The 24,813-nt window shown below is 45.8% G+C and overlaps 1 protein-coding gene across 3 annotated transcripts in view; it reads left to right on the top strand.

Annotated features, from left to right (window-relative positions):
* Window positions 1-4,541: 4,541 nt before the first annotated feature.
* The window catches only part of PDPN (podoplanin), a 35,055-nt gene continuing 14,783 nt past the window's right edge, over window positions 4,542-24,813 (top strand). The window contains exon 1 of one of the 3 annotated variants that reach the window (XM_065936903.1): window positions 4,542-4,864. In XM_065936903.1, the coding sequence (XP_065792975.1) occupies window positions 4,798-4,864 (67 nt within the window). In that variant the 5' untranslated portion in view covers window positions 4,542-4,797. The remainder of the gene's footprint in view (window positions 4,865-24,813) is intronic. The other 2 variants (XM_065936904.1, XM_065936902.1) reach the window with 2 other exon arrangements.

Below are 24,813 nucleotides of genomic sequence, written 5' to 3'. Positions count from 1 at the left end.
CAGGCTCCCCCGTCCCTGGGATTCTCCAGGCAAGAACACTGGAGTGGGTTGCCATTTCCTTCTCCAATGCATGAAAGTGAAAAGTGAAAGTGAAGTCGCTCAGTCATGTCCGACTCTTAGCGACCCCATGGACCACAGCCTACCAGGCTCCTCTGTCCATGGGATTTTCCAGGCAAGAGTACTGGAGTGGGGTGCCATTGCCTTCTCCAGTGGGTGGTCCTACTTCCCATTGAAAATATACCTATTTAACTCTATGATGAAAAAAGAGTTGGAATCTGCTTTTTCAGAAAAGTTCTAGGGAGTCAAGCAAAATTGTGTGCTGCCCATTGAAACAGGGTGTGTGACAATTTGACTCTGACAGTAGGAGGGGTACTCAGCATAGAGGCAACTCCTGGAGAGAAACGGGGTACTCTGGCAAACACAGGTAACCCCGTGGGTCAGAAAGCCAAGCCAGTTCCCCAGTAGCGGGATGGCAGGAACCAGCCACCTGGTGGGGTCTTGATGTGGAACACTGGTTCCTGAGTAGAACTGGGAGATAATCAGTTTTCCAGAGGGACCCTGGGCTCAGGGAGCCAGACAGGGGTCCAAGAGACTCAGGAAGCAGACTCAAAGTGAGGGTCGGACTAGCAGGGGATGAGTTCATGCTGAGTCCCTGTTCAATGGCCTAAGGGTTTCCTTAGGCCAAAAGGAAGCAATTCCATAGAGCCCATGTCAATGGGCATCCCCGGGGACTTCCCCAGCAGTCCAGAGGTTGGAACTTCACCTTCCAATGCAAGGGGCACAAGGTCTATTCCTGGTTGGGGAGCTAGGATCACACGTGCCTCACATCCAAAAAGCCAAAACATGGAACAGAAGCAAATGTTGTGCCACATTCAGTAAAGACTTTGAAAATGGTCCACATAAAAAAAAGAACCTCTGCCCTGGAGGCTAGGCCTGGCTGAGGGTTCAGGGGGCATAGATGGTCACTGGAAGACGTGAGAGGTTGAGAATCAGGTCAGGTCTGGCAGAAAGACCATCACAGCAACCAACTGTAACCACAGCAATAAACTGCAGCTGTAGCAGTTCTACCCTGAACTGTGCATAGAACCCTCCAAAGTGGGACTAGCACACCAATTCAAAGAAGCAGAAACTGAGGCTCAGGTTGACTGAGGCCACCGTGGAGCTGAATTGCAATTCCTAAACACTGAGGCTCTTTCTAGCCAAGTGAGTTCCTTCAGCCCCAGCACAACTCCCCGCCCCTCACCCCACCCCCACCCCTCCATCCCTACTCTCAGCTTCATCCCACACTCCTGTTAGATACATTTTGAACCCAACTCACTCATCTAAGCACAGCATTTATCCCTGAGTCACAGAGGTGCCTTTAATATCATTTATATCTCAGCTCTGGAGCCGTATGTGTTGAAAAGCAAGAGAAGATGCTGAGAAGTCTTCCAGGGGAAGCTCTGCCTGCTGCCCTGAGACTGTGCAGAGGCCTCAGGGAACATAGGGCACAGCGGTGATCCTAACACTCATTCTCCAGCATCCCTCAGGGAGGAGGGTCCCAGGCTGAGGGCTCTGGCTCTGCTCCTTCTGCATCTCGGTCCCCCACCTGAGGGTGTGGGAGAGGCTCCCACTCCTTAGAAGTGACTTACAGACCTCTCTTTCCAGATCCCTAAGCAAGAGAGCACACTATCCAACAGGTTCAGGTCTTGCAACAGAGGGATGATGGCTCCACCCGTCATTGCAGGAGACCCGGGACAATCTGTGTGGTCTCTAAATCAGTGGATCTCCAAGTGGGGCCTGAGAACTTGTTAGAAAGGCAAATTCTCAGGTACAACCCCAACCTGTGTGTCAGAAACTCTTAGGGTGGGGTCCGGCTCTAAAGGTCTTAAATTTTTTTTTTCCCCCCAGCATCTTAATCTTAACCAGGCAAATCTGATACACACTGGCTTTGGAAGCCCCGTGGGAAACCATACTACTTTGAAAATCTGTTTCCGTGGATGCACAATGGGTATTATCAGTGTTCTTAGTGCAAAGGGTATCTTGAGGTTAAAAGAGATAATTCCTAAGGTCCTAGAGTTCCTGGTTAAATGTTAGCGTTATCTCACCAATTACCACTCTAAGAGTTCAAGCTGTTTCACAAGAATGTAGGAATCTGGGGCTTTCCTGGTGGCTCAGTTCAGTGGTAAAGAATCTGCCTGTCAATGCAGAAGACATAGATTTGATCCCTGATCCAGGAAGATCCAGGCAGGCTGGTTCAAAATTGGTTCAAAAAGAATGTCAAGGCTGTATATTGTCACTCTGTTTATTTAGTTTCTATGCAGAATACATCATGTGAAATGCCAGGCTGGATGAAGCACAAGCTGGAATCAAGATTGCCGGGAGAAATATTAATAACCTCAGATATGCAGATGACACCACACTATGGCAGAAAATGAAGAACTAAAGAGCCTCTTGATGAAAGTGAAAGAAGAGAGTGAAAAAGCTGGCTTAAAACTCAACATTCAGAAAACTAAGATCATGGCATACGGTCCCATCACTTCATGACAAATAGATGGGGAAACAATGGAAACAGTGACAGATTTTATTTTGGGGAGCTCTAAAATCACTGCAGATGGTGACTACAGCCATGAAATTAAAAGACACTTGCTCCTTGGAAGAAAAGCTATGACCAACCTAGACAGCATATTAAAAAGCAGAGATATTATTTTGCAAACAAAGGTCCATCCAGTCAAAGCTATGGTTTTTCCAGTGGTCATGTATGGATGTGAGAGTTGGACTATAAAGAAAGCTGAGCACTGAAGAACTGATGCTTTTGAACTGTGGTGTTGGAGAAGACTCTTGAGAGTCCCTCGGACTGCAAGGAGATCAAATCAGTCAATCCTAAAGGAAATCAGTCCTAAATATGAATATTCATTGGCAGGACTGATGCTGAAGCTGAAACTCCAATACTTTGGCCACCTGATGCAAAGAGTCAACTCATTGGAAAAGACCCTGATACTGGGAAAGAGTGGGGGCAGAAGGGGAGGACAGAGGATGAGACAGTTGGATGGCATCACCGACTCAATGGCCATGAGTTTGAGCAAGCTCGGAGAGGTGGTGATGGACAAGGAAGCCTGGAGTGCTGCAGGCCCTGGGGGTCAGAGTCGGACACGACTGAGTGACTGAACTGAAATGAATGCAATGACACCAATAAAATGCATGAACACGATGGGGAAGTTAGTTCAGAAATTACCCTATCTACAGTTTTGTCTTTACGTTTCCAACCCCTGCGCTCTCCAGGGTCTCTTCCTCTCCTTATTTCAGGTGTCAGCGCCTAACTGAGAGCCCCAGGACAAGAATTCACCTGGGAGATTGTTAGAAATTCAGAATTTCCCCAGGAAGCTTTACAACATTCTAACAACGATTGACTGGGTCGAGGGTGTTGGAGAAGGGCTGCGGGGGGTCTCTGTTTACTAAACATCCTTGGGGTTTTTGCATAAGGAATTCCCTAAGGGTCTGATTACAATCTCCCGGTAGGATTCTTTTGACAAAGTAAATCTGGAATCTAGGAATTCGCCTTCTCCTAAGGATCTGGAAAAAAAATTTTTCACCCCAGGATGGAGATTTGGGGCATTCATCTTCTGGCTCTTTTTGTTGAATGGAATTTATGGCATCTGGGAGTGGACCACCTTTCCAACGACTCCACTTAAGAGAAAAATAAAGATTTAATTCCAAGAGTTCAAAAGGAAATAAAACAAATTCTCTTCTTGTTGCTAACATCCAGTACCTGAGATCAGAACCAGTAAAATGGGGATTAGGGGGTCAAGGTCCGGGATTAGAAGGGACGAGCCCCAGCTGGAAGTGCTCACAGGTTGGTTACCTGGTGTGTCCCTTTGACACCCTTGGACTGTGGCGCCCCACCGACTGACTGCGCGGGTCTGTCCTGGGTCCCAGCCCCGCAGCGCTGTAACCAAAGTGGGGAGAGGCAGGATCGCGCGCTCAGCCTTTTCCCCACAACTGCCGAATCCCACGAGCCTGCCAAGCTCCCAGCCAGCTCTCTAAGGATGCACGGGTCCGTACGCCAGCCAGAGCCCGCCCGCTCCCAGCCCCCAGACAAGGGCGCAGTTTACCAGTGGGAACCGCCTCTGGCCCACCCACAGGAGGACGCCGTTTTTCTTTGTTTTTTTTTTAATGCCATCAAATTCAATATTTACAAGAAAAATCCCATGCTTGGTGCTAAAATGACTGGCCACACAAGAAACAGTTTACTTCTTATAAGAAGAAAACCCCACGCTTGTGCCTTACTCTTAAAAAGAGAGAGAGAGAATAATAAATACAGTTTAAAAATTACCCCCCAAGATCGCTTGTTGCATGCGCCCCCTTTCCCTCTAGTCGGGGAACAAACAGAAGCCAACTTTGCCAGGGACCCATCGGCGGTCCTAGCAGCCCCCGCAGCTGTGGCCTTGTAACTTTAAACCTGGCCTGAGGTCATCGTTTTCGCGCTGGCCAAACACAGGCAGGGGGCGGTCCTAGCGAACCCGAGACTGGGACCACCTTAGTGCGCGGCCTCTCCCCGCCCTCGCCCTCGTCGGGAGAGATAAATGCTGACTCCGATCCGAAAGTTCCCAACTGCAAAGTTTGCTCCGCCTGCTGCTATTGCGAGCGAAGGAACTTGGGGGCCCCTCCCGCGCTGGGACTTTTGCTCCCCGTTTTCCAGGCCCCACTCTCGCGCTCCATCAAGGGAAGGCCCGTGGCTACGGAGCTTTTTCATCTTTCCCGCAGCCCAGAAACTAGCTGCTCGGCCCCGCACCCCAAAGAACAAGTCAGCTAAGAAAAATGTGGAAGGTGCCAGTTCTGTTCTTCATTTTGGGAAGCGCATCGTTCTGGGTCGTGGCAGAAGGAGGTAAGGCCAGCGGGCGGAGCTCCCCGAGCAGCTAGCTGGTGGGGACGAGCGAGCCGGGACTTGCGGGTTTCCGGGGACTGGAATGTGAGGTTGCCTGGGGGAGCAGAGGGGAGCTGGCAATGTGTGCGAGTCTGGAGGGCCCGGGAGAAGGAGAGACGGCGGCTTAGCGGGTGCCAGGTCCCAGGCAAAGAGCGGAGCGGGGTGCCAGGGAAAGATCCCGAATCCACAGGTAGCAGGTGGGGAGCAGAGGGTCCCTCAGGGACGACCCACCTCCTGCCAACCCTTGCTGGCTCCCAGGAGACAGACAGAAGGCTAGCAGCCAGGCGCCTTCCACTGGCGGCGCTGGGATTTTCTCCAGGGCTGTGTATTGGAGGCGTGCTCTTGGCGTCAGAAGTACTGGCCCCAGGGAATTGTGAGGGTCGGGGATGAGGGTGGGATATCCCTATGCAGCAACGGCCTCCCTCTGGGGGCTGCCAGTCTGTAAGACAGCACGTTGGACACACTCAGGACCCCATCAGTGGGGATTCGTTATCCTCTGTAGAGAGGATAGTGTGTGGGGATAAGGACGGAACTGGAGGGTCCTGACTGCATGAGGGAGTGGCCCATTATTAACACTGATGTTTAAGTTCCTTTGGGGCCACGTGTGGAACTTGGCCAACAGTGTTAATGACCGCGTGTTGGTGACTCCTTAGACCTTCACTTCTCTAGATCTGAGAATGGGGACGCTGCTTGCCCATCATTATCTCCTCCTTCTTCCCTCTTCTTGCCTTGCCTCCTCCTCTTGCCCCTTGCTGCTGTGTTGGTAGCCTCCAGTCACATGGATCAGTGTTTTCTTTTTTTTGGGTCTTTCTTTTGATCTGTTTCCACAGTAGAATATAAACTCCTGTGGACACAGCTGTGTCTTCACCTGGATCCCCAGGGCCAAACAATATCCAGCCCTTAGATATTGCTCACTGAATATGGGTTGAAGTCATTGTAAGCTAACTAGGGAGCTTTGGAGCTGAAGGTTGAGGAAATGAAACTCTTTTACATTTTCCAAATTGAGGATGGAGGTAGGCCTGGAGCCAGAGGAATCCTGCCTGAAGGGAGGGGCTTGAAGGAGGCCTCCGCACAAAGACAGTAATAGCTAGCTCCAGGCCGGTGAGTGATTCAGGGTGTGCTTCCCTGTGCGGCGCTGCTTCTTGGAGACTGAGGCGCTGTCTGTGCTGTGCGTGCGTGTGTGTTCAGTTGTGTCCCAACTGTTTTGTCAGCCCATGGACTGTAGCCCAGCAGCCTCCTCTGTCCGTGGGATTTCCCAGGCAAGAGTACTGGAGCAGGTTGCCATTTCCTCCTCAGGGGATCTTCCGGACTCAGGGATTGAACCGGGGGCGAGGGGGTGGGGGGGTCTCCTGTATCTCCTGCATTGGCATCTGGGTGGGAAGCCCTCTTTTTGCTGGGTGGTGAGCTATTCATGGCGGTCCTATCTTTGGAACTTCTCTCTCCAGAGCGACATACATGGCTCTGCATTTCAGTTACATTTCCTTTCTGGCCAGACTATGCAAATGACACCGTTTTGTGCTCAGCAGGGCAAGATGTGGGAGGCCCCCCAAACTGAGCCTTGTCCTAGCTCTGCTGAGGAAAGAGGGCCACTGGGTGGCATCCTCTCTCCTCCCCCAGCCTCCCCCGCTCCCCTGCAACCCCCTTGCCCCGGGGAAGAGTTTAGCTGTAATTATCTTTAAGCCAATTCTGAATATCAAAGGTACTCCTAAAAAGAAGTAGTAAAAAAAAAAAATAGTCGTGGCTGAAAAACTAGCCACTTCTAGTAATAGCAACTCGATTGGGAAAGACTGAAGCACCCTGGCCCCCCTCCCCAGGGGCTGTGTGTCAATGCAGAGTTACCCGGCTGCTGGCGAAGAGTTGAGGCCCAGGAAGGGTTTTGTCTGAGGATAATGAGCGAGGCAACTTGAATATGGATGAATAACTTCTTTGAGCTGAGCCATTGTGGGCTCTGGTTGGGGAGCTGAGCTAGGGGTAATTATGGTGATGAATTTTATTATCCTTCTCTTAGGAGTCTACTCCCTACTGGGCTTCCCTCTTCTAAAGTTATAATATGGTTCAGTTGTACAATCTGGTCCACTGGCTTGAGATGTCCTCTGGGTCTCTTGAGATGTTAGTGGATTTAAAGGAGCTCGGTGGTCCACACATCTGGCATTTTCCTCCACCGTCAGGCCCCACCCTCACTCTGAACTTTCATCCAAGACACGTACAGGGGCCGCTCCGTGAGATCGTTTATTTCGTGAAATTCTGCAGGCCGCTGCTTGCTGAAAACCCACATGTGCTTTTTTCCCGGACCAGTCCACCCAGGATTAATCATGCGATGAACAAATTTCCCTGTGCTTTCCCCAAAACTCTTGCCAGTTTCGGAGGCTTGGAAATCTTCACGAGTTGCTAAGAGTTTTGTTGCACTTAAGGTATCTCAGGTCTGTTAGAGCCTTCTCGAGGGAGGCTCTGATGACACTGGCATGTGAGATCCAAGATAGCATTTAATATAGAAAAGCACATTTCTAAGAAGTATCCTAGTGTGAGAAGGCTAAACTGGGACATGGCAAGAGGGAGGAACCCAGGCTGATCAGAGGTACGTGGCAGCCGCCGCCCCCCCCCCCACCCCCACCCCCAGGCCTCTGAAGTGAGTGACCAGTGAGTAAGTCTGTACCGAGAATTACAAGGACCCCAAACCTTGGCATGAAGGTGGATGGTGTGACCAAGTGGGAGGGACACCACCTCTGTCCCATTCCCATCCCCCTCCACATGCCAGGAATGTCACGGTTCCCTTATTAAATCATCATGCATCCTTAAATTATACATTATTATCTTCAGAATATGCCAGAAGTAAAATTCCAAAAATGGGCCTAACTCCAAACCTCAAAGCTTTTCTTTTTTTTTAACCTGCATTACACATTGGGGGAAAAAGAAAGGTTGAATTTGAAATTAAAGGTTAACCTTGCTTTAAACTCCTTAGACATGAAAACAAAAATTTTTCAAGGTATATAAAGTTCTTTACATTTAATACTTAGAGTAATATTCCTTTTAGAATGAAGATGTCAGGTTCATTAAAATAGGATTTGTTCATGCATTCCCCAAATAGAAACTCAGCATCTCCTGATATACTGGATATGAGATTCTAAGCACTTTTGAGGAAGGCACACCTAACATAAAGCATTGCACTTCAGTCCTTACCAGCAAAACGATGAACGTGTGCTTTAAATTCCACTGGCTTATCTGAATATTTGTCATATTTCTGGCTTCCAAGAACAGGCGTGCCAGGTTACAGCTTGTGGAAATATTATGGGGGAGGATGTTGAGAGAGGAGAGGCTCATATAGCTGGCAGTACCCTTGTGAGACTTGAAGAAGTTAAATCAACTCCTGTACAGGCTCTCCAAGGACCCTCCCACTCCTTGGGTATTCCAAAGAAATACTCGGTGAGAGTGTTTTGTTGGAAGAGAATCAAATGAGTTGGGTCATCGGGTGGGCTACAGAGATAAATCTTGGGATTCCCACAGGGGTGAGCAAGAGAGATAAAAACACCTTTAAAAAAATTAAATATTTATTTCCTGGCTGCGCTGGGTCCATTTCTGGACCCTAATTGCTGGACTAGGCTTTTCTATAGTTGAGGTGAGCCGAGGGCTACTCTCTAGTTACGATGTGCAGGCTCCTCATTGCAGTGGCTTCTCTTGTTGTGAGCATGGGCTTCAGTAGTTGCAACACGTGGGCTCATTAGTTGCAGCCCCCGGGGCTCAAAGGTTGTGGTGTACAGGTTTAGTTGCTCTGCTGCCTGTGGGACCTTCCCAGATCAGGGATCGAACCCATGTCTCCTGCGTTAGCAAGCTGATTCATTACCACTGAGCACCAGGAAAGCCCTAAAAGCACCTTTTGACTGGAGTTCCGAATACTTTCCCTACTGATTTCTTAAAACCTTGGGGGAAAGGGAAGTGATGGGGCATTGTATCTGAGGGTTACGAAATGGAGCCAGGTTAGGGAGCAACTGGAATTCTGCCAGCTTCATCCAAGGCAGGAAACTGAGGTGACTGTTTTCCTTCCCTCGAGACTCACCCCAGCGCCCACCAGCCCGCCTGCTCCTGGTGGCTAGTCCCGGGCAAGCATTCCCTGGAGCTTCGATGGATGGGTTTTCCCGATTTTTCACCTGGCCCAGTGCCTTTGCCTCAGGAACTGCTCGGAGGAGATGGCTTTAATCCTCTGAGGGAAATTTGCAGATCTGGCCACTTCATATGCCTACTTGTCTGAGGAACTGCCCACTGAGATTGTCAGGGAACACTAATTTTATGTGGGGGCGGGGAACCCCACAAAAACCACAAAAGCAACAAAAACCACAAAAACAACAAATTTAGCAATAGGATTATCACCTTTCTGGAAGGTGACCTCTGTCCAGGGTTTCAGACAGTAAAGAGAGAATGTCACTGAGGCCTGGGGGGATGGGAATAATTGTCACTGTTACATTTGTAGCAGATAGGGAAGGGCCTCTAGAAGATGCGTCAACATTCCTGATGAGAGTATTTCCTTTAACTCATCACACTGTCTTCATCTGGGTGTTGAGACATGACTTACTTAAGCAGAATGGTGATCCAATGAATGGTATCCTGCCTGGAGGAGTTTGTTTGCCTAGAATCTAGACAGGGAGGGGAAAGGAGTAAGGACTAGATGATGTGAAACTTCTCCTGCCTGAGGAGTGCTTTAGTTACATATTTACTGAGTAACTTCTTTGTGAGTCAGGCAAGGTAAACGGTATCCTTGCTGTTGGTTACTGTAAGGTGTCCTGTCTGTGGTTGAAGGGCTTCTGGTCTCAGTCCAAGTGCCCCTAGGACTGTTCTGTCACAGTCTGGAAATGTCCTCTGCCCACGTGCCTCTAGTCTTTGTTCTGTGTGCACCAGACAGCATTTCAGGTATTTCACTCTTGAGATGGGCATGCCTGGGATAACAAATGTGGATAGAGACCACTGAAGAACTATTTCCCTTTCTAGATAAGCTATTTGAATTCCTGGCCTCTTAAGAGCATGGCTAGGGTGAAAGAGTTTCATCTGATCTAGATCACCCTATAAGATTTTTTTTTCATTAATTTTTATTAGTTGGAGGCTAATTACTTTACAATATTGTAGTGGTTTTTGCCATACATTGACATGAATCAGCCTTGGATTTACATGTGTTCCCCATCCCGATCCCCCCTCCCTTTAAATATCTGAATCTGTATAACTAAAGGAACTAGATTCTGAATTTGTGGTGTTCACAGCAGTAACAATATGTTAGCTTGAAATGTGGAAGTATTGCTCAGTCGTGTCCGGCTCTTTGTGACCCCATGGACTGGAGCCCACCAGACTCCTCTGTCCATGGGATTTCCCAGGCAAGAATACTGGAGTGGGTAGCCCTTCCCTTCTCTAGCGGAATCTTTCCAACCCAGAGATCAAACCCTGCGTTGCAGGCAGATTCTTTACCATCCGAGCCATCAGGAAGGTCCAGTAACCGGATGTTATTGTTGTTCAGTTGCCCAGGTGTGTCTAACTCTTTGAGACCCTATGGAGCGCAGCACACCAGGTCTCCCTGTCTCTCAACACCTCGGGAGTTTGCCCAAGTCCATATTCATTGCATTGGTGATACTGTCCAGCCATCTCATCCTCTGATACCCTTTTCTCCTTCTGCCCTCGATCTTTCCCAGCATCAGGGATTTTTCCAATGAGTCATCTGTTCCCATCAGATGACCAAAATACTGGAGCTTCAGCTTTAGCATCAGTCCTTCTAGTGAGTATTCAGGGTTGACCTCCCTCAAGATTGACTGGTTTGATGTCCTTGCTGTCCAAGGGACTATCAGGAGTCTTCTCCAGCACACAGTTTGAAGACATCAGTCCTTTGGTGTTCTGCCTGCTTTACCAACCAGCTTTCACAACCATATGTGACCAGTGGGAAGACTATAGCCTGACTATTCAGATCTTTGTTGACAGAGTAACGTCTCTGCTTTTCAACACACCATCTAGGTTTGTCATCACTTTTTTGCCCAAAAGCACCCATCTTCCGATTTCATGGCTGCAGTCACCGTCTGCAGTGGTTTTGGACCCAAGAAGAGGAAATCTGTCACTACTTCCACCTTTTCCCCGCTTCTATTTGCTATGCAATAATGAGGCCGGATGCCGTATCTTAGGTTTTTTTATATATTTAGTCTTAAGCCTGCTCTTTCATTCTCCTCCTTCACCCTCATCAAGAAGCTATTTCCTCTTCACTTTCTGCCATTAGAGTGATATTATCCACATATCTGAGGTTGTTGATGTTTCTCCCTCCTCTCTTAACTCATGAGGATGAGCTCGTAACTCATCCACCCCGGCATTTCTCATCGTGTGCTCAGCGTATAGGTTAAACAAACAGGGTGACAGCAGACAGTCCTGCAGTGCTCCTTTCTCCGTCTTGAACCAATCAGTCGTTCCATACAGGGGGTCTAACTATGGAACTACATGATAATCTGTATAATAACAGCTTGTGTGTGTGTGTGTGTGTGTGTGTGTGTGTCCTGGGCTCAGTTGTGTCCCACTCTTTGGGACTCCATGAACTATAGTCTGCCAGGCTCCTCTGTTCATGGAATTTTCCAGGCAAGAATACTGGAGTGGGTTGCCATTTCCTCCTCCAGGGGATCTTCCTGACTCAGGGATCAAACCCGTGTCTCTTGTGTCTCCTGCTTGGCAGGCAGATTCTTTATCACTGCCTCACCTAGGAAGTCAGTGCTTAGTGTCAAGTACTTTCCAAGCCCTATTTCATTTAATCCACCCAACATACCTTGAAGAGAGGAACTGTTTGTATTTTATAGATGGGTAAAGAGGCTCAGAGAGGTTCAGTAACGTACACACAGACACAGAGCTAGTAAATGACAGTGGTGAGACTTGTCTCCAGGCAGCCCAACCCCAGAACCCACATCTCTAAACATGCACACAACAGCCAGCTATTCTTAGGTTGAGGCTCCCAAGGACTCTCAAAGATGTCAGCCGGTTGATTTCTTCAAGCAACTTCACAGTTATTTGTTAGATATATACTTCAGATTGAAGAACTAGACTGATATCTGGGTACCTAGTAAAAGGACATAATCCCTGTCCCCTCAAGCGTTTATAGAGCACATATGTTAATAAGAACTTAGAGTTAGAAAGGAGTCACACGTGGTATTGCGGTTCACACAGAGAGGCAAGGCAGATGTGTGTGGCGTATACAGATAAGAACAGAAAAGGTGGTGTAAAACGGCTTGTCCTGTGTGACACACAGCATTACCAGATGCAGATTTGGAGATGAGATTCTTGTGGGCCTTGGAAACTGGAAAAACCCTTTGGGGGAGGATGGGACTTGATCTTGGCTGTGAAAAATGGTGGGGTTGGTTGGACAGGGTGGTAGGGAAGGGCATTCTAGGCAGGAAGGAGTGCTCAAGCAAATGCACAGAAATTAGAACAATCTGGAGTTTGTGTGGGAAAAGGTATGGGCATCCAGGGCTGGGAAAAGCCATGGAGGCTGGCTGGAGTCAAGGGTGTCAAGTTGGGGAGTTGCAGGAAATCCATTTTTCTGTAGGTAATAGTCAAATGTGAGCAGAGTGGGCCATGAATAGTGGCTATCGAGGGGTGGGGGGTACCCCCCGATAAGGGTACCACATGGGATTGAATCTAGTTTATGGGGGACTACCAGTGATCTTGCCTGGAGAATCCCAGGGATGGGGTCGCACAGAGTCAGACACGACTGAAGTGACTTAGCAGTAGCAGTAGTAGTCTGGGGGGAAAGGGAGTGTAATGACAACACACGGGAGAATGAGATCAGATTTGGGGGAATAAGAGCCAGCAAGACTTACACCACAGTATTTCCAGGTTTCTTTTTTTTGGCTGTGCTGGGTCTCCCTTGCTGCACGCAGGCTTTCTCTAATTGTGTCGATTGGGATTGACTCTTGGTTGTAATGCACGGGCTTCTCATTGCAATGACTACTCTTGTTGCAGAGCATGGACTAAGCACAGGCTTAGTTGCTCGACAACATGTGGGGTCTTCCTGGACCAGGAATCAAACCCATGTCTCCCACACTGGTAGGCGGATTCTTATTCTCTGCCACCAAGGATCCACCAGGTTTCTTATTATTCTTTCCTCATTTCCTGATTTCTTACTCACATCTTAAAACATTCATCACTGTATTAAAAATTTTTATTGATATGTAATTCTCATGTTGTAAAATTAACCCCTTTAGAATAGACAGTCCAATGGGTTTTAGTATATTCAGAGTTATACAGCCATCACCACTGTCAGTTTTAGAATATTTTTATCACCCCTTCCTCCAAAACCCCAAACCATTAGCAGTTGTTCCCATGTTCACCCATCTCCCGCAGCAACCACTAATCTGCTTTCTGTCTTTATGAGTTTGCTTATTTTAGATGTTTCATATAAAAGTTATCATATAGTATGTGGTGCTTTGTATCTGGTTTCTTTTACTTAGCATGGTGTTTTCAAGGTTCATGCATTCGTAGCATGAGTCTGAATTTCATTCCTTTTTATAGCTGAATAATATTCCATGGTGTGGCTAATACTGCATTTTGCTTATCCGTTCATCCATGGATGGACATTTGAGTTGTTTCCACTTTGGGGTTATTATGAATAATGCTGCCATAAACATTCATGTACAAGTCTTTGTATGGACATATGTTTTCATTTCTCTCAAGGATACACCTAGGAATAGAATTGCTGGGTCATATGGTAGCTAAGAGACTTCCCTGGTAGTTCAGATGGCTGGTAACTCAACTGGTAAAGAATCCACCTACAATGCAGGAGACCCCGGTTTGATTCCTGGGTCAGAAAGATTCCCTGGAGAACAGATAGGCTACCCACTCCAGTATTCTTGGCTGGAGAATTACATGGACAGAGGAGCCTGACTGGCTACAGTCCATGGGGACACAAAGAGTAGGACATGACTGAGCAGCTTTCACTTTTACATGGTAGCTCTGGGCTTTCCAGGTGGCTCAGTGGGAAAAGAATCCTGCAACTCAGGAAACATGGATTTGATCCCTGGATCTGGAAGATCCCCTGGAGGAGGAAATGGCAACTCACTCCAATATTCTTGCCTGGAAAATCCCATGGACAGAGGAGCCTGACAGGCTATAGTCCAAAGGGTTGCAAAGAGTCTGACACGACTGAGTGTGTGTGCACGCACACACACTCACACACACTCTGTAGCTCTTTAACTTTTTGTTGTTGTTCAGTCGCTCAGTCACGTCCAACTCTTTGCAACCCCATGGACTGCAGCACCCCAGGCTCCTCTGTCCTTCACCATCTCCTGGAGTTTGCTCAAACTCATGTCCATTGGGTCAGTGATGCCATCCAACCATCTCATCCTCTGTTGTCCTCTTCTCCTGCCTTCAATCTTTCCTAGCATCAGGGTCTTTTCTAACAAGTTGGCTCTTTCCATCAGGTGGCCAAAATATTGGAGTTTCAGCTTCAGTTTCAGTCCTTCCAATGAATATTCAGGCCTGATTTCCTTTAGAATTGATTGGTTTGATCTCCTTGCTGTCCAAGGGACTCCCAAGAGTCTTCTTCAGCATCACAGTTCTAAGGCATCAATTCTTCAGTCATCAATTAACTTTTTGAGGAACTGCCAAACTGTTTTCCAAAGTGGTTCCATTTTACATTCCTACCAACAATGCAGAAAGTTCCAATTTCTCTACATCCTTGCCAAATCTTGTTATTTTCCATTTGGTTGAGTGGTTTGTTTTTTTAAAAATTGTAGATATGCTAATGGGTATGAAGTGGTATTTAATTATAATTTTGATTTGCATGGCCCTAATGTTCAGTGACATTGTACAGCTTTTCATGTGCTTAAAGACCATTTATATATCTTTGAAGAAGTATCTAATCTTGTTTTCTCATTTTAAAATTGAATAGTCATTTTTTATTGTTTAATTCTCTATGTATTAATATTTTGGGTACTAGTCCTTTATCAGACATAAAAATTGTGAGCATTTCTCCCATTCTATGAGTTGGCTTTTCAATCTCTTGATAGCATCCACTGAAGCACAAATTTTAAAAACCGTTGAAGTCCAATTTATCTATTTTTTCTTTTGTTGCCTCTACTGTTGGTATTTTATCTAGTAAGCCATCGCCTAATCCAAAGTCACAAAGATTTACTTTTATATATTCTTCCAACAGTTGTATAGTTTTAGCTCTTACCTTGAGGTCTTTGATTCATTTGCAATTAATTTTAATGAATTAATCGTGATGTGAAATAGAGGTCCAACTCCATTCTTTTGCATGAAGAAGGCCAGTTGTCCCAATACCATTTGGTTGAAAAGATGATTCTTTCCACTGAATTATCTTGACACCTTTGTCAAAATTGATTGCCCATAACACATGTACCCCAGTGTTCATTGCAGAACTATTTACAATAGCCAGGATGTGGAAGCAACCTAGATGTCCATCGACAGATGAATGGATAAAGTTGTAGTATATATATATATGATGGAATATTACTCAGCCAAAAAATGAATGAATTTGAGTCAGTTCTAGTGAGGTGGATGAACCTAGGTCATATTATTCAGTGTGAAATAAGTCAGAGAAAAACAAATATCATGTATTAATGCCTATGTAGGAAATCTAGAAAAACGGTACTGAGGAACCTATTTGCAGGGCAGGAATGGAGACGCAGACATGGAGAATAGACTTGTAGACACAATGGGAGAAAGAGAGGCTGGGACAGATTGAGAGAGTAGCAGTGAAACATGTAATCGCCGTGTGTGAAATAGATCGCTAGTTGGAAGTAGCTGTATAACATGGGGGGCTTAACCCAGTGCTCTTTGACAGTCCAGAGGGTTGGGATGGGGGGGTTGGTGGGAGGGAGGATCAAGAAGGTCGGGACATATCTATACTTAGGACTGATTCACGTTGTCCTATGGCAGAAGCCAACACAACATTGAAAAGCAATTATCCTCCAATTAAAAATGAATTTAAAAAATCACTTTCCCAGAAATGTGTGGGTTTATTTCTGGACTCTCAGTTCTGTTCTTTTGGCTTATACGTCTGTCTTTATGCCAGTACCACGGGGTGCTGACTACAGTAGTAGAACTTACTCTTTGTAGTAAGGTTTGAAACTGAGAAGTGTTAGTCCTCCTCTTTTTTCTTTTTCAAATCGCTCTGGCTCTTCTTATCACTGTACTTTAATTGTCTGATGTGTATCTCTCACTCCTTAAGCAAGAGAGGAGGACCCATCTTATTCAGCACTTAAAAGAACATGTGCTTGGTAAAAACATTTGGCAGGAGGAAGAGGGAAGAAACCCAGCCTTTTGGCAGGAATGACAAGAAGGCAGGTGATAGAAATCAGATTGGAGGGATGAGAGATAAGGAGCCAATTTGATGAGAAAGAATAGTAAGTTATGCACTCTCTCACAGACACAGTGAGTTGGAGGTAATGTTAAGACATCTAGTCTGATGTAACTGATGGGTTCCTGGGGAGAAACTCAGCTAAAACGGCATAGAAATAATAAACCCCACTTTGCTGCCTGAATTCCCTATTCATCAGAACAAGGGGAGAAAGATGGCAAAAAGGGTCAGAAGAGATCCCCTCTAACTAAGAATATTATTTTTAAAAAATTTTACCGAAGCACACTTCAAACTCTCAAACCAGGCTTCGGACCAAGGCCAAGGGCAGTCGGTGGAAACACAGCTACACCCTGTGCGTTCCTGGAGGGCCTCATCCTCCCGGGCCCACAGCTGAGCTGTCTGCAAGCTGCATGGGTGGATGGTGAGGTCAGAGCCAAAGGGGCTTCTCTTTTCACTCTTGCGAAATCAGGGCCCGCTCAGCTGACGGCCCTGCATGAATCAGAAGCTCAGTTTCCGAGCAGATGGTGAGGGTTTCCCAACACAGTTGAGATGCAGTGTTCCAAGCCAGCACTTCTAAAGCTGGCCTTAGTAATTTGATTATTCAAGTATTAATAACTAAGTGGTTCTATCTAAGAGGTGGCCTCCTGGCCAGGTTCCAGAAAAGTTATACAAGAGTGTTGATTCCAGTCTACAGCACTATGGACTCATTTCCTCTTTTACTGAAAACATTCTGCTTTTGGTCAAGAGAGAGACCTCCCCTCAGGTTGGGTAATCTTGATTGAGGTTGTAACCAACAACCTCGAGTTTTAACATTTGAAGAGAGGTCCTGAGCCCTGTTTGCAGTTGGAGTGAGTGGGTAAGTTGATTCATTCTCCTCGGTCCTAAAAAGTGTAAATACTCATTCATTCATTCAGCTATCAGAGACTGCTAGCAGGAAGAAAGTCTTGAATGCAGAGTTATCAAGAGCCTGGTGCTAAGAAAAACTGAAGGCAAACAGAGAAGAGGGCAGCAGAGGATGAGATGGTTGGATAGCATCACCAACTCAACGGACATGTTTGAGCAAACTCCGGGAGATGGTGAAGGATGAAGGAGCCTGGCATGCTGCAGTCTGTGGATAAAATAAAAATAGCTAGTGGGAAGTTGTTGTATAACACAGGGAGCTTGTGAGTTGAGTTTACATGAATTAAGCTTGCAAGGAGTTAGACATGACTTAGCGACTGAACAGCAACAGCAACACCAGTTTAGAGGAGGGTACTTCCTCCTGACACCTTGGCGGGGCGGGGGCGGGGGGGGGTGGTCTCTGAGGAAAGAGATGTTTCTTTCACCTGGGCCTGAAGAGTACGTAGGGTCTGGATGGGCAGTGATGGAGTTGAGTGGGGGAGGAAAATGAGTGGAGCTGGGGAAAAGTGACCAATACACATGAGCGCTGTGTTACACAGTGGTTAGAGCCGGGGATTTCTCTGGAGTCTGACAGATCCTGCTGTGTAACCCCTGCATCACCCCTTGCTGACTGCGTGGGTGACTTACTCTCAGCCCCACCATCCTCATTTACAAAATAAGCATGATGTTAGTTTTCAAGGCTTTTGTGAAGATCAAGAGAGAGTGCTTGGCACAAACGTTTGCTTGCCATTATTAAAATATCTGGGGCTTCCCTGGTGGTTCAGTGGTAAAGGGTCCACCTGCCAAGGCGGGAGACAGAGTTCGATCCTTAGATCGGTAAGATCCCCCAGTGAATGGAATGGCAACCCACTCCAGTATTCTTGCCTGGAAAACCCCATGGACAGAGGATCCTGATGGTCTACAAAGAGTCGGACACAACTGAGCGACTAAACAACAAAAATTCAACTAATTTCCTCGTGGATAGCCATGGGATTAACTGGGAAGATTGGTAAAGTTTATGCAGTAGGTCTCAATTCCTTTCCCTCCATTGAAGGGGAAGGAATGGATGTTGTTGGAGACCTATCCTACGGGCTGTGAGTCCTGCACCTTCCTCCTGCCTGTGACTTGGCATGAGTCCTTCCTTCTGAAGTGAAAGAGGAGTCCCCAGCGATGAGTCCCCAGCCATCGCCAGCCCCTCTCCTCTCTCGATTCCTGTGCTCAGCTGCAGAGACTTCCAGAACACTGCCTTCAACTTTGGGAGGTGACCAAGAGGGGCCACCCCACCCAGAGCCCAAAGAAAACTACTCCCCCCTGAAAGGCATCCTTGGGGCATTGAGCATAACAGCCCCTTCTCTGAAGTCAGGGGATGGTCACCACTTCAAATCTTAATGTGTAGCATTTCTTCTGATTTCTCTAGAGGAACTAGTGACACTTGTCTGATCTCTACAGCCTTGACATGTTTCTCTTGATTTTTATGGGAGAGGCACACGTCGCTGATGCCAACAGTGAGCAGTCCCAGCCCTGTGTTGGAAGGACTGACAGGACCAGACAGAGTTAGCGGGCAGGCTGCTGCTCGTTAAAAATCCAACAGCAGATACTTCTTCTTATAGGAGAAGTATCCTATTTTCAGCCCTGCTGTCTCTTTCATCAGGAGAAGGTGTTTGACAATTCGTGGGTGAAGCACAGTGGACAGTGGCAGGAATGTTATAAGGGATAACTCAAAGGAAATCTCCTGTTTGGTTAGACGTGTACTTGTTTGGTCAGTCACTCAACAAACGTCTACTAAATACTTACCTATGGTGCCAGACATGGGGAATATGGGATGGTATGCACTGTGAGTAGTACTGTACTGCCTGGACGAAAATTAACAGTGCGTTCATCCCTGTGGGATGCTGAGTGGTGGGGCCAAGCCTTCTCGGAGTTGCCTAGATTTTCCGTGTCCAAACTTTGATCTGCTAAGCAATTTACCAGGATCCTTGGAAGGGGTGGAGGTGGGTGGGAAACCCATTGACCACATCAATGATTGTACTGATCACAACCCTGGGTCTGCCAGGAGTTGACGGTCAGATGCAGGGCTCTGGATTAACAAATGACTTTCAATATTTCCAAGAAAGGCCGTACAAGGTCTGGATGTGGGTCAGCCTGTGAGACCAGAGGGGTCACTCAAAAGATGTGGTAAACAAAAGCGAAGTCCAAACACCTTTTTTTCTTGTTGCAGAAACCCACTTCATGGTAACTTAAGGGAACGCTATCAAACAGCTCAATTTGGGGCATTTTGAATGAAGATGAAAGATAGCATAAAGATCTGAGTTATCTTAGAGATCACGGTGGGTGGTCTGCCGAATGTTGAAAAACGTTGGAGATTGGCACCTCCCTGCAGTTTGGAGTGTGTTTATTTTCAGGCTTCTGAGCAGTTTTGAAACATGATAGAAAAATAATATGTAAAAGTCTGTGCCTGGGCAAAGGATCAGAAGCAAACCTTTTGGTTTTGTTTTCTACATAGATGTTTGGACCTCCCTCTAAAAACATTACATTCTCCCAAATTTCATTGGAATTATTTGTTTGTAAGTAAGTATCTTACAGTTTTTTCTACAGGGAAAATCCAGAACTTCCTAGGATGTTGCAAGAAAAGAAAAAGAGCATTCTACTTCTCGATGGCCCCAAAAGTCATTCCAAGGCCATGCAGTCATCCATCTCCAAAGGGTTGTTTGTGCATTTAGATGCTAGAGCAACTCAAGGTGCTAGAAAATCCAGACAGCATGAAAGATGCCTTAATCTACCAGTTTCTTTGAAAGCCTGAGGGTAACTCAGCTTGACTTCTTTTAAAATCAACTTTCCCACTTTAATCTCCAGCCGTTCAATCCCAAAGCTTCAGGTCAACAGAAAGAGGACCATGGGGAGCTTCTCCCTCACGTGGAGATGGAAAGTGGGCAGAGGCTCTTTGCCAAAACTTACGAAGGAGACTTCAGAAGCTGTCCTCATAAGACACAGTGAAATCCCAGACTTAGAGAATGAACTTCTCTAAGTTCATTCTTTTCAGAGGGAAAGATGGCAGGAAGGGATAGTTAGGGAATTTGGGATGGACAGGTGCACACTGCTCTATTTAAAATGTTTAATCAACAAGGACCTACTGTGTAGCACAGGGAAATTTGCTCAAAGTATGTGGGAGCCTGGATAGGAGGGAAGTTTGGAGGAGAGTGAAGACATGTTTATGTATAGCTGAATTGCTTTGGTGTTCACCCAAAACTATCACAACATTGTTAATTGGTTATTATTGTTCAGTTGCTAAGTCACGTCTGACTCTTTGTGACCCCATGGACTGCAGTATGCTAGGCTTCCTGGTCCTTCGCCATCTCTCAGAGTTTGCTCAAATTCACATCCATTGAGTTGGTGATACTATCCAACCATCTTATCCTCTGTTGTCCCCTTCTCCTCCTGCCTTCAATCTTTCCCAGCATCAGGGTCTTTTTCAAGTCAACTCCTTGCATCGTGGCCAAAGTATTGGAGTTTCAGTTTCAGCATCAGTCCCTCTGATAAATACTTAGGGTTGATTTAATTTAGGATTGAGTGCTTACCACCCCTCCAAAAAAGCACGAGGTAAAATTTAGTAAAGGACTCAGCACCATATGGGAATATCCTGCTTTACTCGAGGTAAAATCTAGTAAAGGACTCAGCACCATATGGGAACATCCTGCTTTACTCGAGGTAAAATCTAGTAAAGGACTCAGCACCATATGGGAACATCCTGCTTACTCAGTTCATACTCTAAATGTTGTTATCCACAGAATGGCAACAGACGATAAAAGTCTTGCCTCTGAGTTTTCATGCTTATTTCCGATTGTTGGGGTAGTGACTTTAGATGCTTTCCAGTTATTACCTGCCCAGTTTTTTCCCTTCCTGCTGCTCTGCCCTGGTATAAGCACTGCCCACTTCTGCCTGGACAACAGTCTAAGTGATGCTCAGCTTCAGTCTGACCCTGGCACCTTCCCCAACACCTACATCTATTCTGTGGCACTATAGAGTGACTCCTGGGGCTGCAGTTATGTCCATCCCACACTCAGAGCATCTTCTGGCTATAAAGTTAATCTCAAATCAAAACCCCCTCGTATGGAATTCCACCAGTCTGACCCTCTACCCCTCCCCGGTCTTGTTTCTCACTGTCTAGACACACTGATCAGCCTGTTTCTCAAGTGTGTGGTGCTGCATTCTGGGCTTCAGGGTTAGTGAGACCAGCTTTTCACTTACCTGGTGATCACTCAGCCATTCGACAAATACTCACTGAATGCCTACTCTGTGCCAGTATCGTAGACAATGGGGACATCAAGATGAAACAGCCTTTACTAAGCTTATGTTCTAGAGGGACAGTCAGTTAGTGAATATACTAATTCACTAATTAGTATGTTATGATTTCAGTGGGTGGTCAAGAAGCCTCCTGAGAAAATGCCCTTTAAGCAGAGATCTGAAGTGGGTGCAGGAGCACCAGCTTGAGATTTTCCTTGTCTGCCTGTTGAGAGTCCCTCCTCCTATCCCACCCCAACAGTACCCATATCCGTGAGAATGGAGACCTCACCTGGCTCACTTTTCTGTTTCCAGTGCCAAGAATGGGGCCCAACATGCAGGTATCATTGCTTAGTCACTCAGTCAAATCCAACTCTTTTTGCAATGCTGTGGACTGTAGCCCACCAGGCTCCTCCATCCCATGGGATTTCCCAGAAAAGAATACTGGAGTGGGTTGTCATTTCCTTCTCCAGATTCCAGGGGATCTTTCTGACCCAATGATTGAACTTGCCTCTCCTACACTGGCAGGCAGATTCTTTACCACTGAGCTATCAGGGAAGCCCCCAGCATGTAGTAGGTGTGCAATAAATATTCTGGGAAATAGAGGTGAACTCAGAAAGGCTCCAATCTCCATCCCATCATTGCTGCTGCCTTTTTTTGTAGAGCCAAGAGTACCTCTGCTCTGAGAAGTGTACAGCCTTTGTAAGGCAGACCACACCTGTCTTCTAACCTGCCACTTCTGGAACCTCAGTCCTAGAAAGGGAACTCATTTGAGGAAATAGAGATTGTGGTCACTACATAATTAGACTGAGGGATTCTAACAGATGGTGTCTCATAAGAGGAGGTGAGATGCTCAAGGAAGCAACTGCTTTCTATAACCAGGATTATAATTTAAGGGAGAGTCAGGTTGGGGGTGAAAAGGAAGGATGTCAAACCCAGGGAAGGGCGTTTTCCAGGCAACAGCTACCCCAGAGTCACAAAAACAGGCTTGAGGGGCCAAGAAGCACTCCAAAACACTTGGCTTTGCATCTGCTCACTGACCAGGCCAACTCAGAAAATTGTTAAACTTCTGACCTTGTTAAAGAAAGTTATTCTGGCACTTGTTCAAACAGTTGGAAGATTTTATTCAAGGCTATTGCCTCAGGGAAGAGAGATGGGGTTCAACTCTGAGTACAATGGGGACAGCTGAGGATTCATAGCCAAGAAGCAGAGAGAGGGGCAGTGGATGGAAAACTGTGAAGAAGAGACCTCAAAGGTAGGGGAAAGAAAGAAAGTGAAGTCTTTCAGTCGTGTCCAACTCTTTGCGACTCCATGGACTGTAGCCTGCCAGGCTCCTCTGTCCATGGGATTCTCCAGGCAAGAATACTGGAGTGGGTTGACATTTCCTTCTCCAGGGGATCTTCCCAACCCAGGGAACGAACCCGGGTCTCCTGCATTGCAGGCGGACGCTTTATCCTCTGAGCCACCAGGGAAGCCCCCAGAGGTAGGGGATTCTTGCTAAACTAGCCGAACAGGATTCATGCCAAAGGCAGGCCAGGGATTTAGAAATCAAAGGTGGGAGATTGAGAACTTGATTAAAGAGAATCAAGTGGTTCTCTACAAACTGACTTAGCAGGGTTCTTGCTGAAACTAGACTCTGTAATGATGAACATCGAAGCCTGAGGACATGGCCTTACTGAGAAGAGGGTTCAGAGGAGTTTCAACAAAGGTTGGTCAAGGAACGTCTTTGTCAGCCTCACTTTGCTCATCTGGTAAGTGGGGACAAACACACCAGCTTAATTTTTGGATGAAAATCAAATTTATATTCCCATTTTACATCATGCTTCAAGATAAACACAGGGGAAATAGAAAGATTTAATGTAAAAACAAAAACTTACAGAAAATATAGATGAATATTTACATAATCTTGAGAAAGAGTTTGTAAGTATGATATTCAGAGAGACAAAACAAGCTTAAAAAGTTTGACTAATGGCAGATCTTGCCACTTATATATGCAAGTGCAAATTAATTTAAAAAATTATTGCAGCATCTATTCCAAAGAATATATTTTTTTTCAGTTTTACCACTTTATTTTATCCCAGAAAACATATAGAAATATGCTTTATTTCCTGATTTTGTTAAATAAAATGCTTCCTGAGCTTATGTTGCATTTGCTTCATTTCCTTTTTCCCTATTTCAGTTCTCTGAAGTAATTAATTTATTTTTATTTATTTTGGACTGCACTGAGTCTTCATGGTGTGTGGAGGCTTTCTCTAGTTGCGGCAAGTAGGGGCTACTCTATTCTTACCTTGCAGTGTGTGTGCTTCTTATTGCGGTGGCTTCTCTGGTTTTGGAGCACAGGCTCAGTAGTTGCGGCACACAGGCTTAGTTGCTCTGTGGCGTGTGGAATCTTCCCAGATCAGAGATCGAAAGTCCTCTGCGTTGGCATGTAGATTCTTAACCACTAGACCACCAGGAAAGTCCCCTCTGCATTAATTTAATGGTGCCACACCAGTGCTATGAACCAAATAGCCATGTAATGTATTGATTGGTTGCCAGAAAAGGTTATATATTAGTTCCCTGTCATACAGAGTGAAGTAAGTCAGAAAGAGAAAACAAATATGTATTAACACGTATATGTGAAATCTAGAAAATCGTACAGATGATCCTATTTGCAAAGCAGAAATAGAGACCCAGATGTACAGAACAAATGTATGGACACCAGGTAGAAAGGGGAATGAATTGGAAGATTGGAATTGACATATATTCACTACTCTGTATAAAATAGATAACTAATGAGAACCTTAAGTATACCACAGTCAATGCTCTGTGGTGACCTAAATGGAAAGGAAATCCAAGAATATATTCTTAAGGCATAAAGAACACTTAAAAATTATTTAAAGATGAATACCACAAAAGAAAAATGGTCACAAGAGAAGACACTCCTGTCAACCAGCAAACTTAAGGAACAACTCATCACCACAAATCAGAGAAATGTAAATAAAATCAAAAGATTGAAAACATTTACTCAAAGACTTAATCAAGAATTTGGGACTGTTGTAGACCGGGATGGGGAATACGTGTCTATGGCTGATTCATATCAATGTATGACAAAACCCACTGAAAAATTAAAAAAATTTTTTAAAAAAGAATTTGGGACTATTGTAAGACAATCACAGTGACAGTGTAATCAATGTTCCATAAATTCTAAAATATTATAAATGAAATGCCATCCCATAAATATAGGGAAACTAGAATGATTTCTTTGGGCTATTAGATTTTGATGCAAAGGTAAAAATGATTCACTTGTGTTAATATTTAGTTATATCGAGCAGCTTCAGCTGCATGCAGCAAATTCTGATAAATTCTCATTTCATTTTTATTCTGTTACAAATATTCTCTAGTTTTCCTTGTTATGGCTTCTTAGGTATAACCATCATTTAAAAGTGGACAT

This window comes from Muntiacus reevesi, chromosome 5 (genome assembly GCF_963930625.1).
Source record: "Muntiacus reevesi chromosome 5, mMunRee1.1, whole genome shotgun sequence".
Lineage (NCBI taxonomy): Eukaryota > Metazoa > Chordata > Mammalia > Artiodactyla > Cervidae > Muntiacus > Muntiacus reevesi.
The sequence above is the reverse complement of the archived record's forward strand: the minus strand, read 5'-3'. Positions and strand labels throughout refer to the sequence as shown.